Source organism: Gracilinanus agilis, chromosome 2 (genome assembly GCF_016433145.1).
Source record: "Gracilinanus agilis isolate LMUSP501 chromosome 2, AgileGrace, whole genome shotgun sequence".
Classification (NCBI taxonomy): domain Eukaryota; kingdom Metazoa; phylum Chordata; class Mammalia; order Didelphimorphia; family Didelphidae; genus Gracilinanus; species Gracilinanus agilis.
The window spans coordinates 719,092,882-719,118,434 of NC_058131.1; the positions used below are offsets into that span (position 1 = coordinate 719,092,882).

At 47.7% G+C, this 25,553-nt stretch overlaps 1 protein-coding gene across 1 annotated transcript in view; it reads right to left on the reverse strand.

Moving 5' to 3' along the window:
- Positions 1-25,191, reverse strand: part of RNLS (renalase, FAD dependent amine oxidase) — a 242,495-nt gene extending 217,304 nt beyond the window's left edge. Inside the window, exons 1-4 of the mRNA XM_044659230.1 lie at positions 25,033-25,191; positions 24,160-24,265; positions 19,766-19,908; positions 16,475-16,633 (exon numbers count right to left, since the gene is read on the reverse strand). Of these exons, the coding sequence (XP_044515165.1) occupies positions 16,475-16,633; positions 19,766-19,908; positions 24,160-24,265; positions 25,033-25,144 (520 nt within the window). The 5' untranslated portion in view covers positions 25,145-25,191. The remainder of the gene's footprint in view (positions 1-16,474; positions 16,634-19,765; positions 19,909-24,159; positions 24,266-25,032) is intronic.
- Between the last annotated feature and the right edge of the window lie 362 nt (positions 25,192-25,553).

Here is a 25,553-nt window from a genome sequence, read left to right on the forward strand (position 1 = left end):
ACCAGTATCCCCTCAAAGAGCTTCCAAGCGTATATGGGTGTTTTAAGGAGACAGAAAACCAACAACAAGGAAAACACCCTTGGAAGAGTCAAAGCAGAGCCAGATCTAATCTATGAGTCTTATTCCAGCTGTTCAATGATGACCGGGGAAGAGGGGTGGCATGCAGAGTGCTGGCTCTGGAATCTGGAAGACCTGAGTTCAAATACAGCCTTAGACTTTGGTGTCTTAGACAAGTCACCTATTCCCTGTTTGCCCCAGTTTTTTCATCTGTAACATGGACATAATAACAGCACCTACCTCAAAGGTTGGTTGTAAGGATGAAATGAGATCATATTTGCAAAGCGCAAAGCAGTGTCTGGTCCACAGAAGTCACTATATCAACAAATGCTACGATTTATTGGTTTGTTATCTATCCACGCATTCATTTGTTCTCTACTGAGCACAAAATGAACTTCCACAAGGATTATTTGTCTAGTCTGTCCTCTACCTAGCTCACAGCTACTAAAATAATCTTCCTAAGGAAAAGGTATAATTAGGTCATACTCTCTATTCAGCACCTTCTGTGGCTCTCCATTACCCCTGGGCTAGAATATAATCTTCCACAATTTATTTCCCATTCCTTTTTTCTTTTTAAATCCTTACCTTCTGCTTTATTATTAATTCTAAGACAGAAGAGTGGCAAGGGCTAGGCAATTGGAGTTAAGTGACTTGCCAAGGGCCATATAACTAGGTGATATCTGAGGCCAGATATTACTATACCCAGTCTTTTTTTCCCATCAACTCTCCATTACAGCCCCACTATTGCCTGATCTACCCCAGCTCCTTCGTAGCTTCTCTCATTAGTGGAGGTTACCCTCAAAACGTCCCCTTCTCCTGAAATCCTTGTCCTCCCTTAGACACAACCAATTCCAAAAAGCTCTCCATGATCTCTTCAAACGAAGATCAAGGATTCAGACATGGATTGCACCCGTATTGTTGCTGGAACAGGGAACTCCCAAGGGAGGAAACTACCTGCAATAATACAGCTGGTCAGTCCGTTCCCTGAAGTTTAGTCTAAGAGAACAGCCCAGAGTTCTGAGATGCTATGTGATTTGCCCAGGGTGCAGAGCCAGTGTGTAAAGGGAGAGCTCCGAGGTCATGCTCTCTGCTGTGTTACAACCTCTTGGTTTAGTTTTCTGAGAGCTATTTGTCTTGATAAGTCATCACTGACCCTAATGTTCCCATACGTTTGAACCCCTATCACACCATCAACCTGAGGCAGACATGGTTGGTCGCCTTTTACTTCCATAGACAGTGCCTTGCATCTTCTATGCCCTTAATAAGTTTGTTGAAATTAAATGAGTTTGTAAAGATTTACCACCAAATGGGTCATGGAAGGAATAATGTCAGGAAATACAGGTAGCTAGGTGGCACAATGGATAGAGTGCCAGGCCTGGAGTTGGGAGGACTTGGATTCAAATGTGGCCTTCTAGATGTGTGAGCCTGGGCAAGTCACTTAACCCTGATTGCCCTTGCCACTCTTCTGTCTTAGAATTGATATTAAGATAGAAGGTAAGGTTTTTAAAAACATGTAATTGGGAAATATTTGACAAAACAAATAAAAGTACCATAAAATATAACATTAGAGGCAGCTAAGTAGCACAGTGGATAGTGCCAGGCCCTATATTAAAATCTGACCACAGACACTTCCTAGCTGTGGGACCCTGGGCAACTCACCTAATCCCAATTGCCTAGCCTTCACCACTCTTATATTTTCTTATAAAGATAGAGGGTAAGGGTTTAAAATAAATAAACAAATAAAATAAATTAGAAAAAAATTTCAGGAAGTAGAAACTGAGCTTTTCCCAGCTGGCCAATGGGTCTTGACACCAAGGAGAAAGAACTTTTTAAAAATTAGATGGAACTGGGAGCAGAAGCAGGGCAGCAGGCATAGGAGGGTTTGCTCAAGTCTTGAAGGATGAAGTCATAGGCCTGGGTCAAGTAATGGGGAACCTTTAGAGACTGAATGCCCAAACTGCAATCCTCAGGCCACATGTGAGCCCCGACCTTAACCCAGACAGGGGAGGCAGGAAGTGTTCCCATTGGGCTGCGGGGCAGAGAGGCAGATGATGAGAGAAATGTCTTCAGATACATGTGGAGATGGGGAGGAGTGCCACAGGTTCACCAATGCAGAGCTAGTGTGCCGTCTGTGGGCACCAAGAAGTGAGGTGATTTTGCCAGGTCATGTAGCCAGATTCAGAGGGGTAATGGGATGAGCAAAGGAAGTAATGTGGAAGTAGCTATGTCCCAAATACCCTCATCCCAATGTTTGAGAGATTAAGTTAATTATTAATTAACTAGTACTTAAGTAAGCACTGAAACAGTAAATCTAATCTAAGAAACCAATACATCTTTGCTTACTCAGTCTCTCTTAACCTCCTCATTATAACTAACATCACAGGTTTGCCACAAACTGGCTTCAATCTAGTTAGAGAGGCAGTACTATCTAGTGGTTAGTGCCCAGGCTTGGATACAGGAACTCTGGATCTGAATCCCACCGTGGATGCTCACTCCCAGTGTGACCAAGGAAAGTCACTTAATCTCCTTGAGCCTCAATTTCCTCAACTGTAAAACAAAGGGTTTGGATCAGATGATCCTTCCAGTTCTAAGTCCATGATCTTATGATGTTACTGAACCTCATCTGAAAAAATGGATATAAAAATACTTGCCTTATTTCCCTCAAAAGGTTGTCCAAAGTGCTCTACAGACCTGTAGGTGCAATAGAAGAGGGACTTGGGATAACTATTCCACCTAAATGCTTTCTGTTTCCAAGTCCGACCTTCTGATTTCTTCAGACAGATTAATTGCTGCCCCTCAAACATAGTGCACCCTTGCCCCAGTTCCCGCTGACATCACTGAGTGTTTCCAGAAGGCATGCGTCCTTCTTCTCTGGCTCCATCCTAGTCAGCTTCCAAGTCAAGTCCAAGTGATACCTCTTGCTCAGACATACCTCAGCTGACCACTCCTGACCACTTCTGCTCATGGGATCTCTGCTCCCTCTAAACTCTGGCCAACAAAAAAATGACCAAGCCAACAAAGAGCTTCAACAAAATAGCAGAACACAGGCTAAAACTCCAAAAACAACAAACAGCCACTTAGGAATCCAAGAAGCCGCAGAAAGAAAAATACAACCAAAAAGCGTAACAAAATATAGCAGGTATTTATAAGTTGAGTTATTAAGGCATAAATAAAATTTATACATATCCAACTACAAAGCAACTTTCATAGTTATAAAGAAAGATCCCTTAGGAGAGTCAGTGTTCGTGTCTAATATAACAAAACAATTTTTATTATATCTATGTATCATTATAGGAAGAATGATCCTATTTAGTACCACTCTGCCAATAAAACTGCCACAGGGATACTTTATTGATGTAGACAAAGTAATCTGAAAAATTAATATGGAACAAAAGGATATCTAGGAAAATAATAAAAAAGAGGAGGATTAAGGGGTATTAATAGCTAACATTTATATGCTGTAGTATACAAATGCATCCTTATGAGAGCTGACTGTGTGGTGCCAAAGAGAGAAGGGCAGCTATGTGAAGGATGGATTGGAAAGGGGAAAGCCAAGAAGGGCCTCAACTGAAAGGTGACTGACGCAACAAGTGAAGAGGAGGGGGAAGGCGCGACCCCCAGATTCTGAACCAAGATGACTGACAAGACGGTTCGGCATCAGTCTCTTAAAGGCTGGGCCTGTCCCACTTCTGAATGTGTAGGCCCAGACCCTTGCACAGAAGTGAGTATCTGGTGATTGATGGATTGGGGCCAGCCTCTTCTAAACAAGCTATAGATTTAGCCTTTTTTGGCTTCTGGCTTATAAGAGGACCAAGAAGAGAAGGAACGATGGGAGTGACAAGAAGGGCCACAGCCACGTGCTGCCCATCTGTTGCACCAACTGTGCCTGCTGCATGCCCAAGGCCAAGAAATTCATCATCCCCAACATCATGGGAGCTATGAGCATCAGGGACATCTCCAAGGCCAGAATCTTCAGCTCTTCCCTGCTACCCAAACTAAACAAAACAGCAAGTTATCTAATTAAATAAGAATTTACCAAATCAGGCTGGTTATACTCTTTGTTATGTGGTAGGTGCCGACTGTAGACCCTGAGATTGAGGTTCACCATCAGAGATGGATTAGCAAGAGGAAGGTGGTTTGAAAGCCTCCTTACTATGGGGGCTTTAAAAAAATTGTTTTTTAAATCCTTACCTTCTGTCTTGGAGTCAGTACTGTGTATAGGCTCCAAGGCAGAAGAGTGGTAAGGGTAGGCAATGGGAGTCAAGTGACTTGCCCAGGGACACACAGCTAGGAAGTGTCTGAGGCCGGATTTGAACCTAGGACCTCCTGTCTCTAGGCCTGGCTCTCCATCCACTGAGCTACCCAGCTGTCCCCACTACAGGGGCTCTTAACTTGCCATCCAGGAACTTGGTTTTTAAAAACTCTTTTGATAACTGCCTCAATATGACTTGTTTCCTTTGCAAATATCATTCTGAGGAGGAGCTGAGTGCTTTACCAGACTTGTGCCAGGGCACAAAAAAGCTGAAAAACCCCTTCTCTGGAGGAATAAAGTCAACCTGAAGTAGTCTGTGGTTCACCTGGATGGAAGAGGAGATCCCAAAGAAGAGCTGGGTCAGAAGCACAAGCCAAAGTCGGCCATGAGAGGCAATGGGAATCAACAGATACTGGGATGTTTGACATCACAGAGGAGTCACAATTTGCACACATCTCTTTAATTTTGTCAATTTTAAAGTTAGGGGAATCCCAGTGACTGTATTTCCCAGGGATCTGATCTGGACTTGGGGGAAATGAAACCATCTAGTCTTCAACTTGCACAAAGGGATGAGGGTGGTAAAATCAGGAACTCCTGAAATGTCCTGCTTTCCTTTTCTGTATTTAACTTAAAGAAGCCCAATTTGAACTGAAAGAGGAGGGACTTCAGCCTCTGGTTTGGGTTTACTCTTAGGAAGTTGGCTGACACATATACACACGCACAGCTTCTACATTTCTGACCCCGCCTTTCTAAATTTGACTAGTTTAAAAAGGAATTCCCAATAGTACGAATCTTTTTTGTCCCTCTCAGATCCTTCACTGGCATTTTATAATTCTAACCAATCATTATTTTAAAAAAATAACTTCTGGATCTTTGTGGGCTTCTTTCCTTTGGGGATCAGGTTTCATCCCACCCCCTAGTTTATTCTGTTTAGCTTAAAACTGCTAGAAACATTTTATGGGATTGTAGAATTTGTTTCATGTTTGCTACATGAAAATCTCAAAAATCATCCAGTCCAAATCTTCTTCTACAGCTGAGGAACATGAGACCCAGAAAGCCAGAGTGATTTGCTCATCATCCTTGAGCTGTTAAGTAAGTGATGAAGTGGGGCTCAAACAGAGGGCTCCCCATTCCAAGTGTGATTCTTTTTCCATTATGAGATGGTATTTTTATGAGACATCTGTCAAAGTTGATAGCCTCATTACTAGATTAATGATGTGTGGTTGACAAAGTGCCCAATTACTAAAATAGAAAGACTCAGAGAATGTTGGTGCTAGAAAGGTTCATGTATTGAACTCATGTAAACAACGGGCCCAGGGACAGAAGGGCATGGCAAGGGGTCAGCCACGTACCTGTCTGTGTTTCTGATTATCCAGGCTCCATGCTTTTGTCTCACCCTGGATTCTTCCTCAGACTCTGATACCTCCTTATCCTGGAATAGCCATCTGCCCTGCCAGTCCCTTTCTCGCAGGGCTTAGTTGGGAGCAGGGCCTGTCTCGATTTTGGAGAGGAGCTCAGACTGGTCCACCTGCCTCTGCTTTGGAATTTGGGGACTTCAACCCTTTGCCAGCCCCCTTTCATTTTCCCACACACTCTACCCCTCATTAGTTTCTTTTTCTGTCCAGTCTTATGTCTTCCCCCATTAAAATGGAAGCTCTTCAAGGGGAGGGGAATGTCTTTTTTTCTGCTAGAATGTGTTTTCCTGAACACACAAAGTTCAGGAAAAGAGTGAACACACAAAGAGTGAACCCTAATACCTGGGCCAGAGAAGAGAAGGTATGTAGGCAAAGTGCTAGGATATGAATTTCAAAGTCAGGCCATCCTTTGGGATCATCATGACATAGTCTGAAGGAACATGGGTAAATAGTCAGTGTCCACTCCCTGGAAAAAGGTTAACCAATAGGAAGACAATAGACTGTACTGCTCCCTAGGAAACACCAAATCACAGCCAGAAATGGGGAGGTTTCTAGAAAAGGATCCAAGAGAAGAAGCAGGAAGTCATCATGCCAGTACAAATGGAAAGAATGAAAAGAGATGCCTGGGGAAATTGCCCCTGCTTCCCTAGAGTGCAGAGGTGGGGGGCTATGGGTGTGGAGTAGTACTCAAGCTGCCGAACCCAGCTGAGGCCTTGGGTGAACAAGGGAGCAGAGTGTGTATGCGTGGAGTCAGAAAAAATATGAGGGTAACCAAAAGATGCGGATTCTCCTAAAAGCCTTTAAATGAAAGTTTCATGCATCTGTTCTCTGTAAATGGATTTCCCCTGACTGGGCACCATTGGTAGTCTTGGGCTTTCGCCACATGAGTCCACAGACTCTTGGCCTCTAGGTTGAGGGTATTTCCTTTGTGTGGCCTGAGCTCATCCCTGGCCTCCTGAGGAGAGGATGAAGATGGTGATGGAACGGACCAGGCCCCTCCTGAGCTCCTTTAGTCTGTCTCTCAGTCCCTCTTCCATCCTCTCCCTGGGACTGCACCATCTGCCCTGGACAAGCCTTGTGTTTGGAGTTTTGCTCTCCTGGGAGTCCCCTCCTGCTCTCATGCATCTCAGCTCATTTTCTGTGAAGACCTCCAAATCTTGAGAGAGGTACCATTGCAGCACAAGAGCAAGGTCCTGTTTTTGGTTCTGACCCCAGGATCCTCCTGTTGATGCCAGACTTCAGCTGGGCTTCTCTACATGAATTGGGCATAATGCATTCCTCTCCTAAGTTATAGAAAATGGCTCCAAATCTTCTACATGCAGGTCTAATTCATTTTCCCAAAGGCTTTCTCTTAGTCCCGACAGTCTTGATACTTACCTTTTGGGGCCTTAAACATCCTCATCAGATCTCTTAGCAGGAAGTTGTAGATGTCAGGCAGAGACCATGCCTGTGACATCAGAGAAGTGTGGAAGGATGCCAGCCACCCCATCCTTGAGGGTCATTCAGCCTTGGCTCGATAAGCTGGCTGGAGAGGGGCAGGAGAAATACCTTCTTAGAAATTCCTGTATTTAACTTTAAAAACTTTTCCTATTGTGGCTCTAACCCACCTTCAGAGTTTTCTTGTACACTGCCCACCCTCCTTCCAAACTCCCTGGTAATGGCCTGGCATCTGGATAGCATGTGAAGTCTGCAAAATGCTTTACTATATTATCTCATTGGATCCTCACAATAACCCTGCGAGGTGGGTGCTCTGATTTTACTGATACAGAAACCAAGTGTAAGAGAGGCAAAATGAGTTCCCTAGGGTCCTGTAATGTAGCTATGAAGTGAGGCTGCAGCTTCTTGACAAATGATTGTTGACTGACAACTCAAAATTAATAAATAAGAATCATAGGATGGTGTGTAGAAAAATGGTGTTGGCAACAGAGGAGGTGACTCTAATATGGCTCGAGGCTGGTGACAGAATGAACCAAGGCCTGGAATGGAAGGAGTCCTCCCCTGTACAGCACTGTCTTCCCCTCCAATAAATGACCTTCATCTCTGCTGGTCCCTATGGAAGCTGAACCCAGATGATGCTCCAGACCACTCCACAAATGATGACCTTCACCTTCACCAAATGATAAACTAAACCACAGCTTCAGAGTCTCCATAAGCATCACCACCACCAACAACACTCCTCTTTGGACCATCAGTGACTGGGGAGGGCCCAGAACTAGTGAATACAAGGTCACTGCTATTAAGGACCCTGTACGGAGTCCTGATGGGGAAAAGGAGAGGTCCTCTAAGCCATAAACAGATGGACAAGGAAGCCTACACGAATTCCTAGAGGAAGCAGCAAGATCTGGTAAGAAGAGGCAGGCATGGAAACATCTCTCAGATACACCCCTTCTCTCCTCTGAGACTGCTCCCACCCTGGGGCAGGTCCTCATTCCCTCATACCTGACCCACTATAACAGCTTCTGGGGGTCCTGCTGCCTCTAGTCACTCTTTGCTCCAGTGCATCCTCCATTCAACTACCAAAGAGATTTTCCTAAAACTCAGATCTGACAGTGTCACCCCTCAACCCCCACTCAATAAATGCCAGTGGCTCCCTCTTGCCTCCAGGATCAAAGGCAAAATCCTGTTTGGTGTTCAAAGCCCTTTATAGTCTGGCCCCCAAAACCTTTCGAGTCTCTTTACACTCAGGCCAGTATCGCGCAGCTTTCCTCAAATACGACACTCCTCCTGACTGCATTCTCTCTAGCTATCCCCCATGCCTGACTGCTGTCCCTCCTCTCTCTGGCTCTTGGCTTCCCCAGCATCCTTCAAGGAGCAATTCAGTTCCCAGCTTTTACATGCAGCCTTTCCCACCCTCCTGTAATGCTGATGCCTTTTCTCTAGTGACTATCTCTAGTCTACCCTGGTTGCACCTTGTCTGGACACAGTTACTCGCATGCTGCCTCCCTCATTTAACTGCAAGTTCTCTGTATTTCTTGCCTTTCTTGGTAACCCAAAGGCTTAACGCAGTCCCTGGCACATGGTAGGTCCTTGACTCTTACTTGTTTACTGACTAGCAAAGAGGAAAATCCTTTGATAGGGTCTCTTCTAAGCCTCAATTTTCCCAGCTGAAGTTTCCTACTGCCTTCCCTTCTCCTACCCTGGACACTTCTACTGGACAGATTCATTCCTGGTGCTCTCAAATGTTTAGGCCATTGGTATATGGGAAGCAGAGTCTGGGGGGGATTGCCAGAAACTAAGCCACAAGGCCTACTCATGACAAAAGCCACCCTCCCACCTACTCTCAAACATACATACTTACACCCCAAGATGGCCCAAAATGAGTCATTCTCCTACAGCCTACCCAGGCTCTGGCATCTCGCTGAAACACAGCCTGCCACGTGTAACTGTCTTTTTGTGTCTGAGCTCCCCCTCTACTTGGCCTATTTTCAAGCATCTCTTACCATATACTCCATTTGCTTATGTCCTTCTGCTTATCAGTAAATACCTCTTAGGGGACTCCTCTCAGGTGTGTATGGGAGTACAGGGAGGACCAGGACCTCTGGAGGGAGGGCTTGCAGAGCCCTTATCGGGGGCTGCTCGTGGCATGGGCATGGTAGGGAGATGGCATGGACCTTGTACAGAGACACCATGGACGCTGCACCCCTTAACTCAGGCAAACTGTAAACAGGGAAACCTTGCTCCCTTCTGTCCTTGTGAGTCTAAGCCAAGAATATCTGATAGCGTCTATACGACCCTGAGATTATCATCATCCTTGGCTCTTCCTTTAGGTTGAGATGGACAAAGAGCTAAACCTCCAGGCTACACCTTGATACCATCCCGGCATCCATCTGTTCCCCAAACCACGAGGGTCCCCAGACAGACCCCACACCCCACCGAATACCCGAGGGCTTAGACACATCCACACCATGACATCACCTCACGTACTCACTGTTGTAGGTATAAAACCCCTGAACTGAGGCATTCTGGGAGCAACCCCCAAGGTTGTTCCACTCATGTTGTCTTGCTGGCCACTAATCCTATCTTACTAATAAATCTTTTTACTTTTAAGTTAAGTTTCAGAGTCTTGCATTCTTGCAAAAGGTATCCTTCCTGAACTCAGGGGTTCACCATTGCACCCCACAACACTTGGTTGTAACCCCATAACATCCATCTTTGGTGTCTGCCTTTTACCCAACCCTCACCCGTGACTCCAAGAAGTCTGACTTGGCAGGCAGGCTAAATCAGATTGAGGATAACCATCCGTTAGGGGAGTGTCTATTCCAAGCATGTGAGGACTTTCCCTGGCAGAAGGGGCAGATGAGAACAATTTTTTCCTTTGACCATAAAGCAGGCACTATGGTACGCTTAGACATGGAAGAAGCTTCATCTCAGGCAATCACCAGTGGCCTCATTTTTGTCCAGCTCTTGGACTTTGACTGAGAGACTGAGGCTGATGACTTTGTGCAATTCTGTCTCACTTCAAGCCGTGATATTACTGGTCCTCTTCAAAAATGAGGGAAGAACAACCAATTTCCAGCCTCTCTTACTGCAGGTCCTTGAGGGCAGGAACCATGTTTTTACCTCTCTGAATCCCCTGTGTTTAGCACGGTGCCCAGCACCTAGAAGGCACTTCATAGATGTATGTTGGTTGCCTGACTAGCTGACTGAGGAACCAAAAGATCTCCAAGGCTCTAGAACGCTTCTAGGACTTGTGGGGACAAGCCACTAGATGGCAGTGACGGTCCATGTCTCCTGAGCTTGCTGGGTGCCATTAGGACTTGGGAAGGAGCTGGTGCCATGATCCCATTTCTCCCAGGAGCGTGAGGCCAGAAGGGGAAATGCAGACGGAGGAGCACAGCCCCCTCAAGCTAGGAGCAGGCACCAGGCCTGGCCCCCCAGGCTGTCTAATGGCTGAACCTATCACTCCCAGGCTTGGTCAAGGCTGCTCATCCAGGCCAAGCCCTCCCGAGAGGGTGCTGTCTCACAGGCTCATGGCGAAGAGCTGAGGCCAGCCCCTCAACCCCCCCTTTTACAGACCAGGGAGGCCCAGGGAGGGAAAGCCACCTGCCCTGGGTCGCCCAGCTAATAAGTGCCCACAGCAGGATTTGAATTCTGGCGTTTGGGAGTCTAAACACAACCCTCCATGCCTCTATCTGTTGTGCTGCCTCTCAAGAGGAAAGCCTATGACATCGGGCATAAAGGGACCAAGGAGCCTAATGTCCTCACTTTACAGATGAGCACCCTGAGGCCCAGAGGTGGCAAGAAATGCAAGAATAGCTATGGGCTGGTCCCTCTGGCATGCCTGCACACAGCCTGCTGAAGGGCGCGCTCCAAAGACACTTCCCCTGACTACAAGGATTAAGGGGTCAGGGACCAGGAGACAGACCCCTGCCCTCCTCCTGGAGCAGCTGGCAGTTCTACCTGGGGATGAGGACAGGGAGGACTAGGCCATATTGTTCCTGATTTCTTTAGGGGGGACAGGGGTTCCACAGCTGTGGTTTCAGGGGTCTGAGGAATCTACCACCCCCATTGCCGAGGCAGCGCCTGCTCCGTGATTCCTGGGCCCTGGACAGTTGTTTGGGGCATCACAAGTGAAAGGACTTTGGCCAGGATCAGTGGCAGAGACAGGCCTGGAACGCAGGACACCCTGTCTCTGATGCCCACACTGGAGTTTCTGGGTCAAGAGAAGTCATCAGGGACCTCTACAAACTGATCTTGTCCCTGATCCGGGTGACGAGTTCTCCAGACTGCTGTGGCTGCTACAAGCTTCCCTAAGAATCTTATTCTATGAATGAATGGGTGAGATGCAGAAGTAAACTGGGAGTAACCATTATTCTTTGGAGACACTTGGGGGAGGCATCCACTGAGGAATGGATGCCGAGAGTGGTTGGTTAATACTTAATTCAATTCCTTATTATTTTGCCTTTTTAAAAATTCAATGTCTTTGCTGTTAATTCATGTGGCATCTGGCTTCCTCTGGCATAAACAGGTCTATCAGTGAGGGCTGAGAGCTGAATGGTGGCTGCCTACCAACAGTACAGGGAACCTCGCTCAGAGTCCTCCATCCAGAGGAATCATTAGGGAAGAATCAGGGAGAACAGGCAGCATCGGGGACCATCCCATCGCTCCATCCATGCAAGCCAAATGACAGTTTAGAAAGTCAGTCATAAAAATCAGGTCTTAAATTGTCAATTCCAGGGACGGCACAGTGAGAGGAATGGGGCAGGCTTGGCCCAGGTGAGGAAATCTGCCGATGCGGAATGCCAAACTTAAAAGAAAAATGAGGAGTCTCTTCTCCACCCCACTGTGCAGAAAGAACAGCTCCTACCTTAGTTAATCAGCTTAGCAGGGAAGAAAACTGGCAGAAGCCCAGATTTATACACAGGGCAGGAAACAAAGATGAGAGGGACAAACACTCTTGCAGAAATACAGACACACCAGTGTGTGAGGAAGAACTCCAGCTGCCCGACCTTCAAGGGAGCAGCTAATGAGTACTGCCATGTAGAATGGAGGGCCTGCTCCTAGGAAAAACTGCTCAAGAAACTGGGGCTCCCCAAAAGCTGCCCCTGATAACAGTGGGTCGTATAGGCTGAGGCAGAAGAGGGTGCTGCTCCGGCCTGGGAGGCCAGGCCAGACATGGCTCATGTTTGCAAAGTAGGCCCAAGTGGAAAGGTTTGCCTGAAGGAAAACAAAAACTGACTTAAGACTCTGTGTGGCTCCAGGGATGAGATGCCTTTTTCAAGCTGGAGTTCTGGAGAAGTGAGCCAGCCCACTATCCAGAGGCTACTGCTATTTCCCATCCTTCAGATGCCTCACTGTGGCTCAGCTACGACAGGCTTTTGAAGACTCTGCCTGTGCAGCCGAAGTCCTGGCAGGTTCTGCCAAGAAGGAAAGGCTCTGAGATTGGGCCAACGATGGACTCGATTCAGTGCAGTGGAAAGGAAATCTGTGAATCAAGCTTTTCACTTTGGCCCACTGAGAGGGAGCAGACAGCGGTTGGAACGTGACGGGAGCGGGAGTGACAGTTGGAGGGAGGAAGAGGATTGTGGGAGAAACTGCTAACAGGCCCTCTGAACTCTGTCGAGGGTGGAGCAAAGGCCTGGAGCTCTGGATCCCAACCTGTGGAAAAGCCTGGCCTCCATTTCCCTTGCCCAGAAGAGAGAAGGTTCCTGCTGTTTGAGAGCCTCCATGAGAGGAAGAACAAACAATGACAGCTGCCGAGAAAGGGCTGATCCCTTCGCTTCAGGGGGTCACCCGAAGATCCTTTCCACCCCTTGACCTTCCCAAGAAGGATACTTGCCACGTGTTAAGGTAGGAGAGAGACTTTGATTAGCTAAGAAGAGGCTAGAGAAGTTGGAGCAGAGCCCTCTTGGCTCAGCTGAAGAAAAACAAGAAAACCAATAGGGTCTCCTCTCCCCTCAAACCTATCCCCTTTTCTTGATTTACTATAAATTATTAAACTACTTGAGAAATAGAAAATTGCAGTCAGATTCCTAAAGAAGAGAAAGAAGTTCACTCAAAGCCACGGGTCCTGCCATCCTTACGCTGACCTTACCCAGGGTGCCTCTCTGGGGGGCTGCGTAGGAGGGAAGTTCAAAGACGGCCTCTCCGCCCCAGAGGGTGGTCCTCCCTGCGACCACAACTAGAACTGCTGACTCAGCCAGACCCTCTGAGGGGCGAGCGAGCTGCTAGGGGAGCTTGTGGATGCTGGGGCCCCGCGCCACACCGACCAGGGGGAACCCCCTGTCCCTGGAAGCCGGCTCTGAACTACCACCATTTCGGAGAATCCCCTTTGTCCACTGTAGTAGGGGACACTGAGAAGGGAAGCCGAGCGTCATTTAGTCACTGGCTCATCTCTCTGTGTCATCTCTCCCCTCTCCAAAATGCCCTTCTTCATCTCCTCGATAGCCAGACTCTACAGTGCAGATCTGAGCCGGCCCGTTCTCTTCGGCTGGAGGAGCGCACCGGGAGGAAGCCTTGGATTCATTCAAGCATCTCCTGCCGGGGAGGGAACCTTTGCCAGCCAATGACAGAACTTTGCAAGCACCATTTTGGGACTCTTTGTGAGGGGGGAGTCCCCTGTAGCAGCTGGACAAGCCCCCTTCAAAGTCCTCAGGGAAAGGCAGGCCCTGGGCTTCCCCCACAAACAAAGGCACCGACCGCTCCAGCCTCCAAACTGCTGACTGCAGCCAAGCTCAGGTCTCAGGGTCCCAGGAAGAGGGCCTGGCTCTGGGCTGGTCACAGGAACTAGCATGGCTGTGACATGGCCAGTCAAGTTCAAAGGAGTCCAGACTATCCTACTGAACTGCCCTCTGGGCACATCCCCCAGGCTGGGATTGAGCTCATTCCTCAGACCCAAATGAGGGTCCTCCTGGCTAGAGAACCCCTAGAGAGGAAGGTGACCCGGAGAGGACACAGGAAGATCCTGCCCTGCCTCCTCTGCCACCAGGCTCCCACCAAAGGGTCTGTACAAAGGAGGAGCAGGCAGCATTGTAGTGTGCAGAGCTCTAGACCTGGAGTCACAAGACCTGGGTTCTAGTGCTGACTCAGATCCACAGGAGCTGGTGACCGTGGATGTCTCCCTGGAGATGATACTCAGACATGGGTTCCAGGACCCATCTGTGCCCCCTGGGGCCTGGGCACCCTGCCTCCCCTGGGCTTCTGTCAGGAAAATGTGTATAATCAAATGACAGCCATCACCTCTGGTCTCTATGCTGTCCCCTAAACCCGTAAAACTTCCTTTGTTAGTCAGGTTTTGGCACTGAGGACGCGCTTTTCCACTGAAATGCTACTCTCCACCCACGGTGCTTAGGTTTCCATGCCAGCCCACAAAAGTCCATCTGACCCACATGTGGTTGGACTTCTATATTATCCTATTACTACCGGGGACCCTAACTACCGTTTAGGATATTGCTTCTAAGGGGAAGATATATTGTGAGCTCTGACTGAGTGTGCTGAGAGCCCATTTCCTCCTCCCTCTGGAAACCCTAGAAACAGGATCTGGGGCTCCCCCTCCTCTAGTTCTGCCCCAAGCTCCAAGAGTAACTCAGCCACGCTGAGAGGCCAAAGGCATAGAGAGCGAGACGTGGAGATGGAAAGGCACCGGCTGGTCACTCTCCTCTCTTGGCCTCAGTTTCCTCATCTGTAAAATGGGTTATAATAATGACACCTGATGGTTGTGAGGGTTAAATAAGGCCTGGAAAGAACTGGCACTACTTCCAATCATTCTCCAAACGTGGTTGTGCCGTTGGGAAAGGCACAGGAGGAGGATGCCCAGCACGGAGGCTTCGTAGACACTGGCATGAACATCCCCCTCTCACACAAAAATGTCCCCAGCCCCACAGATACAAGTGAGGAGGGGCTGAGTGTTGAGCTCGGGTGTAGGTCAGGGCCTGGGAGCCAGGAGCAGGCTGGCAGGACCTGCTGGGCCCACTCTCTATTTGGTAATTTTCACCTTCTCTTTGCGTCCTGAGCCCCTGGCCATGGCGTCCTCCCTGTGGCTCCCTGGTTTAGACGGCAGCACCCAGCTCTCCGAGGGCACAAAGCTCTCCGAAGGCAGAGCCAAAGCACAGCTACCCTCTGAGCCACTGAAGGCTCCCTCTTCTCGGCTCTGCGGCTTGGGCTGGGGCTGGGCTTTCCTCGAGTTCCTTCCCAAGGTCTGCGCAGTCTGCTCCCCTCTTCCCCCCAGATCCCCACAGGCACTTTGCCTTTGCTGACTTCCTTAGCTTTGTTCCTGATGCTGCCTGTGGCCTGCACTTGATATCAAGCCTGCATAGTTCACTGCGGCCCCAGAGTTACCGAATTGCCCCCTTCTGGGTCTCTCCTGGGCCAACACGCCCCCGAGATCAAAGGAACAGAAAGGACCGCCTGGGACCAAAGTGTCCGGAGCAGCTGCTTTCCGAGGAGCGCTGCAGAGCCAGGCTCGGCCTCCTCTTGGAGAAGAGCTCCACCAGGGGCGGGCTGTGAGGGGGACGGAAGATTAAGAAATGAAGAAAGAGCTAGTTTCAGCCGAAACCAAGCAGACCTCTCAGAGATGGATGCGGTGAGCAGGGCCCGGAGGAGTTTCTCCAATGACTGCCAGCCCACCTGTGGCCCTCCAAGGCCTCCAAAGGAAACCCGCCGCTCGCCTGCCATTCCCAGCACTGGGCAGGAAGCTCTCATGCTCAGAGATGCCCCGTTTCAGGCACAGCCAGGATGGACGAGGCCTGTTTATAATGAACATTTTCTTTTGTTCTTTCCATCTATGTTTAATGGACCTGGATAGGTGGGAGGGACAGGCTGCAGGTGTATGTAAAAACAAATAAATAACATCTTTCACAAGCGTGAGCTCCTTTCATGGGAGCTTCTGCTTGCCACTGGGACAGAGCCCGGCCAGCCGACGACCCGAGTGTGCACTGCAAGGGCAGCCTCTGCCAGCGCATCGCGATCTAGCAGGGCCCAGCCAGGGGCTCTGAGCATGGAGAATTCCCCTCCTCTTTAAGGCAAGCACATGCCAATGGTATACATGGACAGACGATGGACCAAGGCGCCGAGGAAAGGATTCACAGCCTTCTAACTGTCACGGGTTGGGTTGGGGTTTTTAACCTTCTCTGTGGCTGGACTTGGGTCTGGCTGATCAACACAATTAAACACCAAAGTGGGTCAAGGATTTCTGAGGTACGCAAGTAAGTCTGTGGGACCCCCACAATCACTACCGAGACCAGGAGCATGCCCTTTTAGCTCTACTAGCAGAAGGCATCGACCAAAAGGAAATTCTGCAGGGCAGACTTACGGTTCTTGATGTCGCCCTGGAGTTGAAGGATCTGGGGGATGGGCATCGTGAGGATGATGATGTCAAACTGCTCAGAGTCTCCCGCCTCCTTGCAGACTTCCCACTTGTCATCTTTAAGATATATTTCTGTTACATAGTGGCCAAATGAGACTTCCACACCTGGAATAAAAAGGAATCTAGATTTAGATCTTCCAGGTATTTATGTCTAAGCGAGAGAAAAGGCTGGTTCTGAGGTGAGCTCTCAATACACCTGCCATGTTTTCTGTCCCCTGTGTGACCCAACATGGGGGAGCAGAGGAAAGGGGGGGCACCTTGATCCAGAAAGTTACAGGGATGGTGTGTGGCATCATGGAAGGGCAGGCAAAGTGGGCATTCTTACTAAATTATTCACCTATGTTTCTTCCCCATTTTGGAAGAAAAGATGTGGAATATGCTTTCTTTTCTTTTTTTTAACCTCTTACTTTCTATCTTAGAATCAAAAGTGTGTATTGCTTCTAAAGCAGATGAGAGGCGAGGGCTAAGCAATGGGGGTTATGACTTGCCCAGGGTCCCACAGCTGGGAAGTATGTGAGGCCAAATTTGAACCCAGGACCTCCTGTCTCTAGGCCTGGCTTTCAATCCACTGAATTCCATCTCAATTCGCCCTAGGGTGTGCTTTTCTCCACATCATGGTGGTCACCAGGATCCTAGCTCTAGGATGGAAAGCCCTCTTTGAGCCACAGAATCCTGGGTTTCTGAAAGCCCACTTAGGGTAATCTAGGAAATCAAATGATGTTTGACTCCCTAGAGAGGCAAACAGAAAGAAAATGGTGTCAATACACCTTTAGCTTCTTCCAGCAAATTAGAGGCAGCTCTCCCTGGGTGACCCTACAGGTGGTGAAAGGGAATTTTTTTATCTTAACCTAATCAATCAAGTACTTGGAATGTTCCACCCTTTTAACTTAATCAGTCAGGACCTGAGAATGCTTTTGATAAAAGTTCATATCCTCAGAGGACTGGAGATGGAGCCCACAGGCACTGCCCCCTGAAAGGAAGGGACGGAGAAAACTGCTTATAAAAGCCAGTTGAGGGCATTCTGACTCATTCTGCTGCCTTGGTGGCTCTTGCTGAGTGAGGACTTCTGCACGGGGGTCTCTTAGTTGGATTTCTACTGTGTTGGTGGCTCTTGCTGAAAGAGGGATTCTTCTGCGTGGTGATTCTAAGTTGGTGGCTCAAGGAGTTCGGCTTTGGTGACTCTGTTGGGTTGAAGAGACTTTCACAGACTTCCACCTGGAAATTGGAACCTGAAGGCTGAGACTCTCCTGCTCTTCTGGCCAGAGATTGGAACTTTGTCAGAGTTGGATTTCTTCAAAGTAGACTTAGAGTAGTAGGCTAGAAAATTCCTTATCTCCTTCCTACATTTCCCCCTCTTACTATCACTATTCTGTTGTAATAAAGCTACTAACCTACTCAAAGTTTAATTTCGGTGACCACAGCTTTTTAATTCTTATATTTGTCAAACCCATTTTAATTATTACAGTGCCAAGCATAGTGCCAGTCTGGGAATACAAAGACAAAAATGAAGCAGTCTGTGCCCAAAAGAGTTCAGAGCATTGGGGGAAAAGCACATGCACGCACTGGCCCACAGAAAATGAACACAGGAGCTTGAGAAAGCCAGGAAGAGCACCAGCACCTGGGCAGGGTGAGGGGTGCGGGATCACCATAGGCTTGAGCTTGAGGGAAGGTGAGAGAAAATTCAAGGTCAAAGACCAGTCAGGGCACAGGCTTGGAGATGGGAGATGAAGGGCTATACACAAGAACCAGCAAAAAGTCCACTTGGTTAAACTATAGAGAATGTAAAGGGGAACAACCTTCTGATGTCCCTTTCCTCCTCCCAGAAACAAGCACAACACTTGGTACAGAGGAGAACAAAAGGCAGTCCCCCAAATTTCTTATACACTTCTCTGACTACACATACCCCCACGGAAATCCCAGGAGAGATCAGCTAGTCCTCAGACTGCCCCAAAACTGGCAAGACTAGCATTTGGTGGGCAATTCCCAAAGAAAATTTCCCAGGAGGAGCAAGGTAAAAGGAGAGAGTACAGAATAAGAGAATTCATCTAGAAGTCCTCTGAGAGAAGTAGATTCAACTCACCCAGACACTGTCATCAAACTATAAAGACTCAATGATAAAAAGAATTTTCCAAACAAAAAGAAAAACATCACTTAGCAAAGTAATACAATTCAATCCCTTAGGATTAAGCACTCATCATGGGAAAACACAAAACTCTTAAAACAGAATTTCAAGAAAAGTCAAGAGAAATTAGACTTTACTCAATAATCTTCTAACCCTTTGACTAGGAATAATATTTCAAGCTTTAAAGTAAACATTTTTCTAAATTTTTAATTCTCCATAAAATTTCTGAGCCTTCCCATATGAAAAAAGAAAAATCTGGTCAAAATAGTTCATATGGAAATCAGCCCAAGAATAAACCTCTACGTAATTCCGAGAGAGACTCTACAAATGGAGATATCCAATAAGCTAGTCCTTGGCAAATTTCAACTAACAAATACACCTTTAAAATTCTTAGCCACCAAGTCATCAGAAATGGATTCCATGTGACTATAATACAAGGCTAACAACAGCAAACAGCTCGGTGGCTCAGTGGATAGAACGCTGGACCTGGAATCAGGAAGACCTGAGATCAAATTCAGCCTCAAACACTTAGTAGCTATGTGACCTCACGCAAGTACTTAACCTCTTTTGTCTCAGTTTTCTTTTCTGTAAAATGAGCTGGAGAAGGAAATGGTCAACCACTCCAGGACCTTGGACAAGAAAAGTTTATGGTCAGTATTGGTCCAAGAGTCATACATGCCTGAGTGACTGAACAACAAACAAAGCAAAGTGATTTTCATGAATTTCTCAGATTTTCAGGGACTTCAGAAACCATCTGGTCCAATTAATAAATGAGGAAACTGAGGCTCCTGAAGGTGAAAAGTGGTATAGGTTGGGTTTGAACCCAAACCTACTGTCCTTCCCACTATGCTAGGGATATGGGCTCTCATTCTGTTGCTTGTCTACACTGACTCTGTTCCCATGGTTGGAGTTCCTTTAGGAGAGGGACTGTTTTCTTGTTGGATCCTCAGCTTAATAAATGCTCATTGTAAGGTAATGGGCCTTTCATGGAGGATAACTTACTGCTGAGAAAGAGAAACAAATCACTTCTCTTCTCTGCCCTCTATGAACTTGGGTGAGCTAAACTTCAGGGAATAAAGCTGATTTACTGAGACAGAAAAGGTCCTAGGGCCTACCTGATTTTTCGAAATAGTGTCTGACGACTGAAGAGATTCCTTGAGGTGCCATGAAGTGACTGTCCTCTTCTTTTGCCATTAGTCCTTCTATGGGAGAGGTGAGTGGCTTCAGAACACCTTGTGCTAAGAGCTCCTCATAAAAACTGAAAAAACACAGAAAAGGTCAGTGCATGGCACAGAGAGCTCCCAAACAGTAGACTGACCTTTCTGGAATTGCTAGTGCTTCTAACATCTGCTAGGGATCATGAGCTTCTCCAGGGCAGATCTGGCTCTCCAGTGTCTTTTTCTTCCTGGGGAATAGCATACAGTCGATGAATAATTCCTGCCTGTTGCCTTGTAGATGAAATGCCCAATGGTGATCAGCAGTCCTTACAACAGCTCACTTTTCTTGAGGACATTTATGGTTAAAAAGGGCTTTCCTGAAAATAGCCCTCCAGGGCAGGGAGCACAGTTGACCCTCCTACTGACAAACTTCCTGGACCATCTGTCCCCAACTAGACATTTCATGCTACATGAAGTGACTGTCTGAGTTGACCATGGCAGGGCCTGAAGAATCTATCCTTCCACAATGGACAAAAGGCCTCTTTACTCGGGCATTTCCTAAATCCATTCAGTAAATTAAAATGAAGAACTAAGTTCCTTTGGTCAATGGGAGGGGAGAGGAGAACAGATCAGAAATCTAAACAGTCTGGTCTACCAGTCAGTCAAGAAGCTCTACTGTGCGCCAGGTACTGAGCTAGTAGGTAGGGCTTCAGAAAAAACAAAACAGTTCCTGTCCCCAAGGAGGTTACAGTCTGTGAGGAAAGAGAATGCACAGATATGAATCTATACAAAAGAAATACAAGGCCCACAAGGGGCTGGAGAGGTCTGGCCTCAGTCAGAAGGACTAGAGTTCAAGTCCCAATTCCGGCACATACTGTGCACCTCACCTGAGTTGAGTCACTCACCAGTGCAACTTCTCTAATCTGGGTGGAGAGGCAGGTGAATCTGCATCTAGTCAGGGAAATTCCTGCAGGTAAACTCCCTAGATTCCAGAAATCACAGATCCAGCCCCCTAAGAGAGAAGAGAGTGGGGAAGCATGAGGAGCTTGGGGCTCTTGTAAGGAGATGCATCTGCTCTGGAAGCTTTGAAGGAAATGAGAGCTTTTTAAAAGATTCTTTTTTGAATTACGATTTTATTTCCAGTTCTAGATTTTCTCTTTGTTCTAATCCTCTCCCAAAATCCCACAGAAGGTAATAAATATAAAACTCAGTACAAATATGAAGTCATGAAAAACACATTTCCATATTAGTCATATTGGGAGGGAGGAGTGAAGAAAACAAGGAAAAGAGAAAAAAATTAGGTATATTGAATTTTTTGCCCCTTCCTGACTTGAAGTTTTAGACTCTTGCCACAGTATCTTATTGCCTCTGAGATACTCAGATGAAAATTGAAAAATTTAGTAGTTGTTTGAAATCATGTCTTAGAATCCCTTATTTCCTATCTGGAGGAATAAAAGATCAAGAAGGGAATCAATGGACAATGAAAGGAGATAGCCTAGCAGTAACGAAGCCCAAACTATAACACAAAGCAGTAATCATCAAAACAATCATCAAAACAATCTAGAAAAGAACTTGAGGGATTAATCCATGGACTAGATTAGATACAATATACAGTAGTAAATGAGCACAGAAACATATATGATTTGATAAACCCAAAGATCTAAGTTTTGGGAGCAAGGATTCACTATCTGAGAAAAAGTGCTGGGAAAAAATGGAAAGCAGTTTGGAAGAAACTAGGCATAGACCAACCTTTCACAATCTTATAGGAAGATAAACTCAAGATGGATACATGATTTAGACATAAAAGGTGTTACCCTACCATTAGGGGAGCATGGAATAGTTTACCTGCCAGATCTATGGATAAGGGAAGAATCAAACAAAAGGTAGAAAGGATCATGAGAAGTAAAATGGATCACTTTGATTACATGAAATAAATTTTTTTTTGTACAAATAAAACCAATGCAGCTGAAATTACAAGAAAAGCAAGAAATGGGAATTTTTGCAAGCAGTTTCTCTGAAAGGTCTAATTTCTCAAATATATAGGGAACTGAGCCAACTTTATAAGAATAAGAGCTATTTTCCAATTGATAAATGGTCAAGGAATATAAACAAACAGTTTTCAGAGGAAGAAGTGAAAACCATGGTCATGTGAAAAAATGCTCTAAATCTTAATAGAGAAATCCAAATTAAAACAACTCTGAGGCAACAACTCATACTTATCAGAATGGACAAATGCTGAAGGGAATGTGGGAAAAGTGGGATATTAATGTACTGTTGGTGGAGCTGTGAACTAGAACAATATGGAACTATGCCCAATAAGTAATTAAACTATCCAGAAATTCTACTACAGTATCAAAGAAAGGATCAAAGGAGATCAAAGAAAGACGAAGAGTACATGGTACAAAAATTTTTATAGCAATTCTTTTTGTGGAGGCAAAGAATTGGAAACAAGGATGCCCATCAATTAGGAATACCTGAATGAGTTCTGGTATATGAATATGACAGAATACTATTGTGCTAGAAGAAATGATGCAGGAGATGTTTTCAGAAAAACCTAACATTTGTGTGAAATGATACAAAGTGAAGTGAACAGAACCAGGAGAATGCTGTACATAGTGACAGCAACAATGTACGATGAGCAACTGTAAACAATTTAGCTACTCTTGTTAAAATAACAATCCAAGACTATTCCAAAGGACCCATGATGAAACATGCTATATACCTTCAGAAAGAGAAATGTTGAATTCTGAGTACAGACTGGAGCAGACTTTTTTTCTCTTTCTGGTCCCCTGTTCTCTCCCCAAGAACTTGGCTAATGAAAAAACATGTTTTACATGACTCTATATTTGTATTGGGCTTTGTACTTCTTGCCTTCTCAATGGGTAGAGGAAGAAAATCTGGAATAGAGAATAAAGTAAAATTAAATTTCAAAAAAATAATTTTTAATCCCTTATTTCCTTCAAAGTTCAATGCAAATGCACCCCCTGGAAGAGCCTCCAGCTCTTACCTCCTTACTCTTCTTTCTGGGGGGCTGGATCTGTGATTTCTCGGATATATAGAGCTCATGCCGAGGAATTCTCCTTCCACAGTGGTGTGAGGATCTAGTAAGCCGTCTGTGCAGGTCCCGGGCAACCTGACAGCACATGTCAATTATTGTTGTTGTCACGGTACAGCGCAGATGCCAAGGAAGCCTAACTGAACCCCATCTAGGCCCTCCAAGGGCTCACAGCACCCAAACAGCCATGAACACATAAGATTTGAACAGCATAAACTGGAAGGAATAAGGGGGAAGGCCCTAGGATAAGGGCCATCAGGAAGGGCTTCTGGCCGAAGGTGGGATTTTAGCTGGCAAGGGAAGGAAGCCAGAGAAGCCAGAGATGGAGGTGAGGATGGAGAACGAGGGCCAGGAGAGGAGTGCTGCGTGGGAGCGGCAGCCCAGAGGCCGCGCCACAGTGGTGTGTGTGTGTGTGTGTGTGTGTGTGTGTGTGTGTGTGTGTGTGTACATAAGCAGCTCGAGTGCCAAAGATGGCATGCAGAGCCCTCTCTGTGGGCACAAGGCAGAGGGACTGGGTGCAGCTGCTCCCCTCCCCCTCTCCACCAGGCCTCACATTTTTTTCACATGGCCCACCCCTCTGCCCAGCAGCCCAATGGGAGCACAGGGAGTAAGGCGGGGAGGGGCTCACAGGGGCAGAGCCAGAGGGGAAGGAGTGCTCTGGCCACACCCCTCCCTCTGTCTACATTCCCAGAGGACATTTCTCTGTCTCTAAAAGGTTTGCCATCACTTACTTAGAGGATCACCAGGTTCCTGCAGAGAAAGAGGGGCCCAAGGCTAGGGGCTAACTTGGGGGTTCCCTGGCAGCTCTGCTACTTCTGTGCTGGAAGACAACCTATATCTGTGAAGTGGGGAGTCAGTATTCAACAAGGCTTATTAGGAGGATGGATTGAGAACGTGAGTGACCCTGGAAGGTCCTGGGTTCTAATCCTGACTTGGGTACTTCCTAGCTATGGGATCCTAGGTGAGTCAGGGCACCACAGTCAACCTCTGTCTCTTCACCTGTAAAACAGTGGGTACCTCCCAGGGTTGTGGGGGGATTAAAGGCCCAGGGCACATGACCCTTGATAGTGCGGTTCCAGCCCCCTCCCACCTTCCCCAGAGCGGGCTTCCTTGGGCACAAGCTGAGCCTGTCCCCTCCATGGCTGTTGGCAGATCCGTGGGGCTCCTCTTCCCAGGTGTGCCCTTGAGGGCTGCATGGGGCTGGCATGCAGCTGCGGGTCCAGGCAGAGGGGCCCCAGCACGGAAGGTCAAGGTGGCGGAGAGCCAACCCAAGCTGCGGGCACTGCAGGCTCCTCACCTCGCATGGAGCTGGGCATAGCGGGGCGTGCGTGTGATGTACTGGGCACCCAGGTCAGCTGTGCACCGTGGGCTGTGGGCGCTGCAGGTCGTGTTCATTCTTCCCCCTGCAGGGCAGAGAGGCCTTCAGAGAGCAACCAACACTTGGGGCAGGGATCGGGAAGGGGCTCCTAAGCCGCCGCGCCACTGAGGCATCTTCCCCTGCAGCGGCTCGGCCATCCCAGGGCAAAAGGGCAAAAGAGGCTCGGGGAGGGGCTCAAACCCCATTCCAGGCATGTGCTCTGGGGTCCATCTGTAAAATGGGGCGGTTTGGGTTGGAAGACATCTTGGGGTCCTCCCGCAGAATCTTACACTTCTCAGAACTTAGGTGCCTCCGGGCCTCTCCCTCCCTCAGGTCTCAGTTTCCCCAGCTGTAAAATGGGCCCATTTGAGCTGAAAGACCTCCCAGGTCCTTCAGCAGAATCTCTGACACTTCTTAGTACTTGGGTGACTTCAGCCATCTCACTCCCTAGGGCCTCAGTTTCCCCCTGTGCATAATTAGGGTAGGCTCCATGCCCCACCCCCTGCAAGCAGGAGCCTATACAGAAGGGAGGAAGTCCACCAGCTCAGCAGGGGGTGATCATGGGTGTAGATTACCTGAGCTGCGCATGCGCAGAAGAGGCCTTTGTGATGACGTAACTAGTCTAACGCCAAAGGAAGGGGAGGGGGCGGAGCGAAACGGCCTAGATTGAAGCTGGGGGTGTTCTACGCGCACGTGCACACGCACACGTCCCTCCCTTCCGGGTCAGGCGGCGCTCCTACAAATGGGTGGTCTAGCTCGCTGCGCATGCGCTTGGGGTTCGCGGGGAGGTTGAGAAAGGGCTCTGGGACGCACCTAAGCCACGCGCCTGCTCCCACACCGTCACGCTCACGGAGTACTTCTGCTTCAGCAGTGCTGCGCATAGGCCGCCTGTGAGCCCCGCGCCCACAACTAGCACCCGGGCCATGGCGGTTCCTCTAGCTTCTATTCGGTGCCTCGCCCCGCCCCCTAACCCCTGACCCTGAGGCGCCGCTCCCGGTATCACAGCGCGTGCGTGCGTGCTTGCGTGGCGCTAGAGGGCGCCCAAAGCTGGCAAATTAAGAATTCCCACTAAACTGTCTGTGGCTAGTGGTGCGCATGCGTAGTACCTTTGTCCTCATCTTTTGTAAAGCTTGAGTTCCTGGAAACTGAGGCCCAGGGGGATGCGGGAAGGAAGTCTTCAAACCCAGGGTCTCTCCCAGGTGACCCACGTTGCCCTTTTATAGAAAAGCCTTCAGGGTCCTGTGCCCGAGCCCTTTGGGACTAAATCTGGGCCTTCTCGTGCACTAATTAAGCACCTTCGGAATACCGCCTTTGGATCAGCAGGGAAAGCTTAA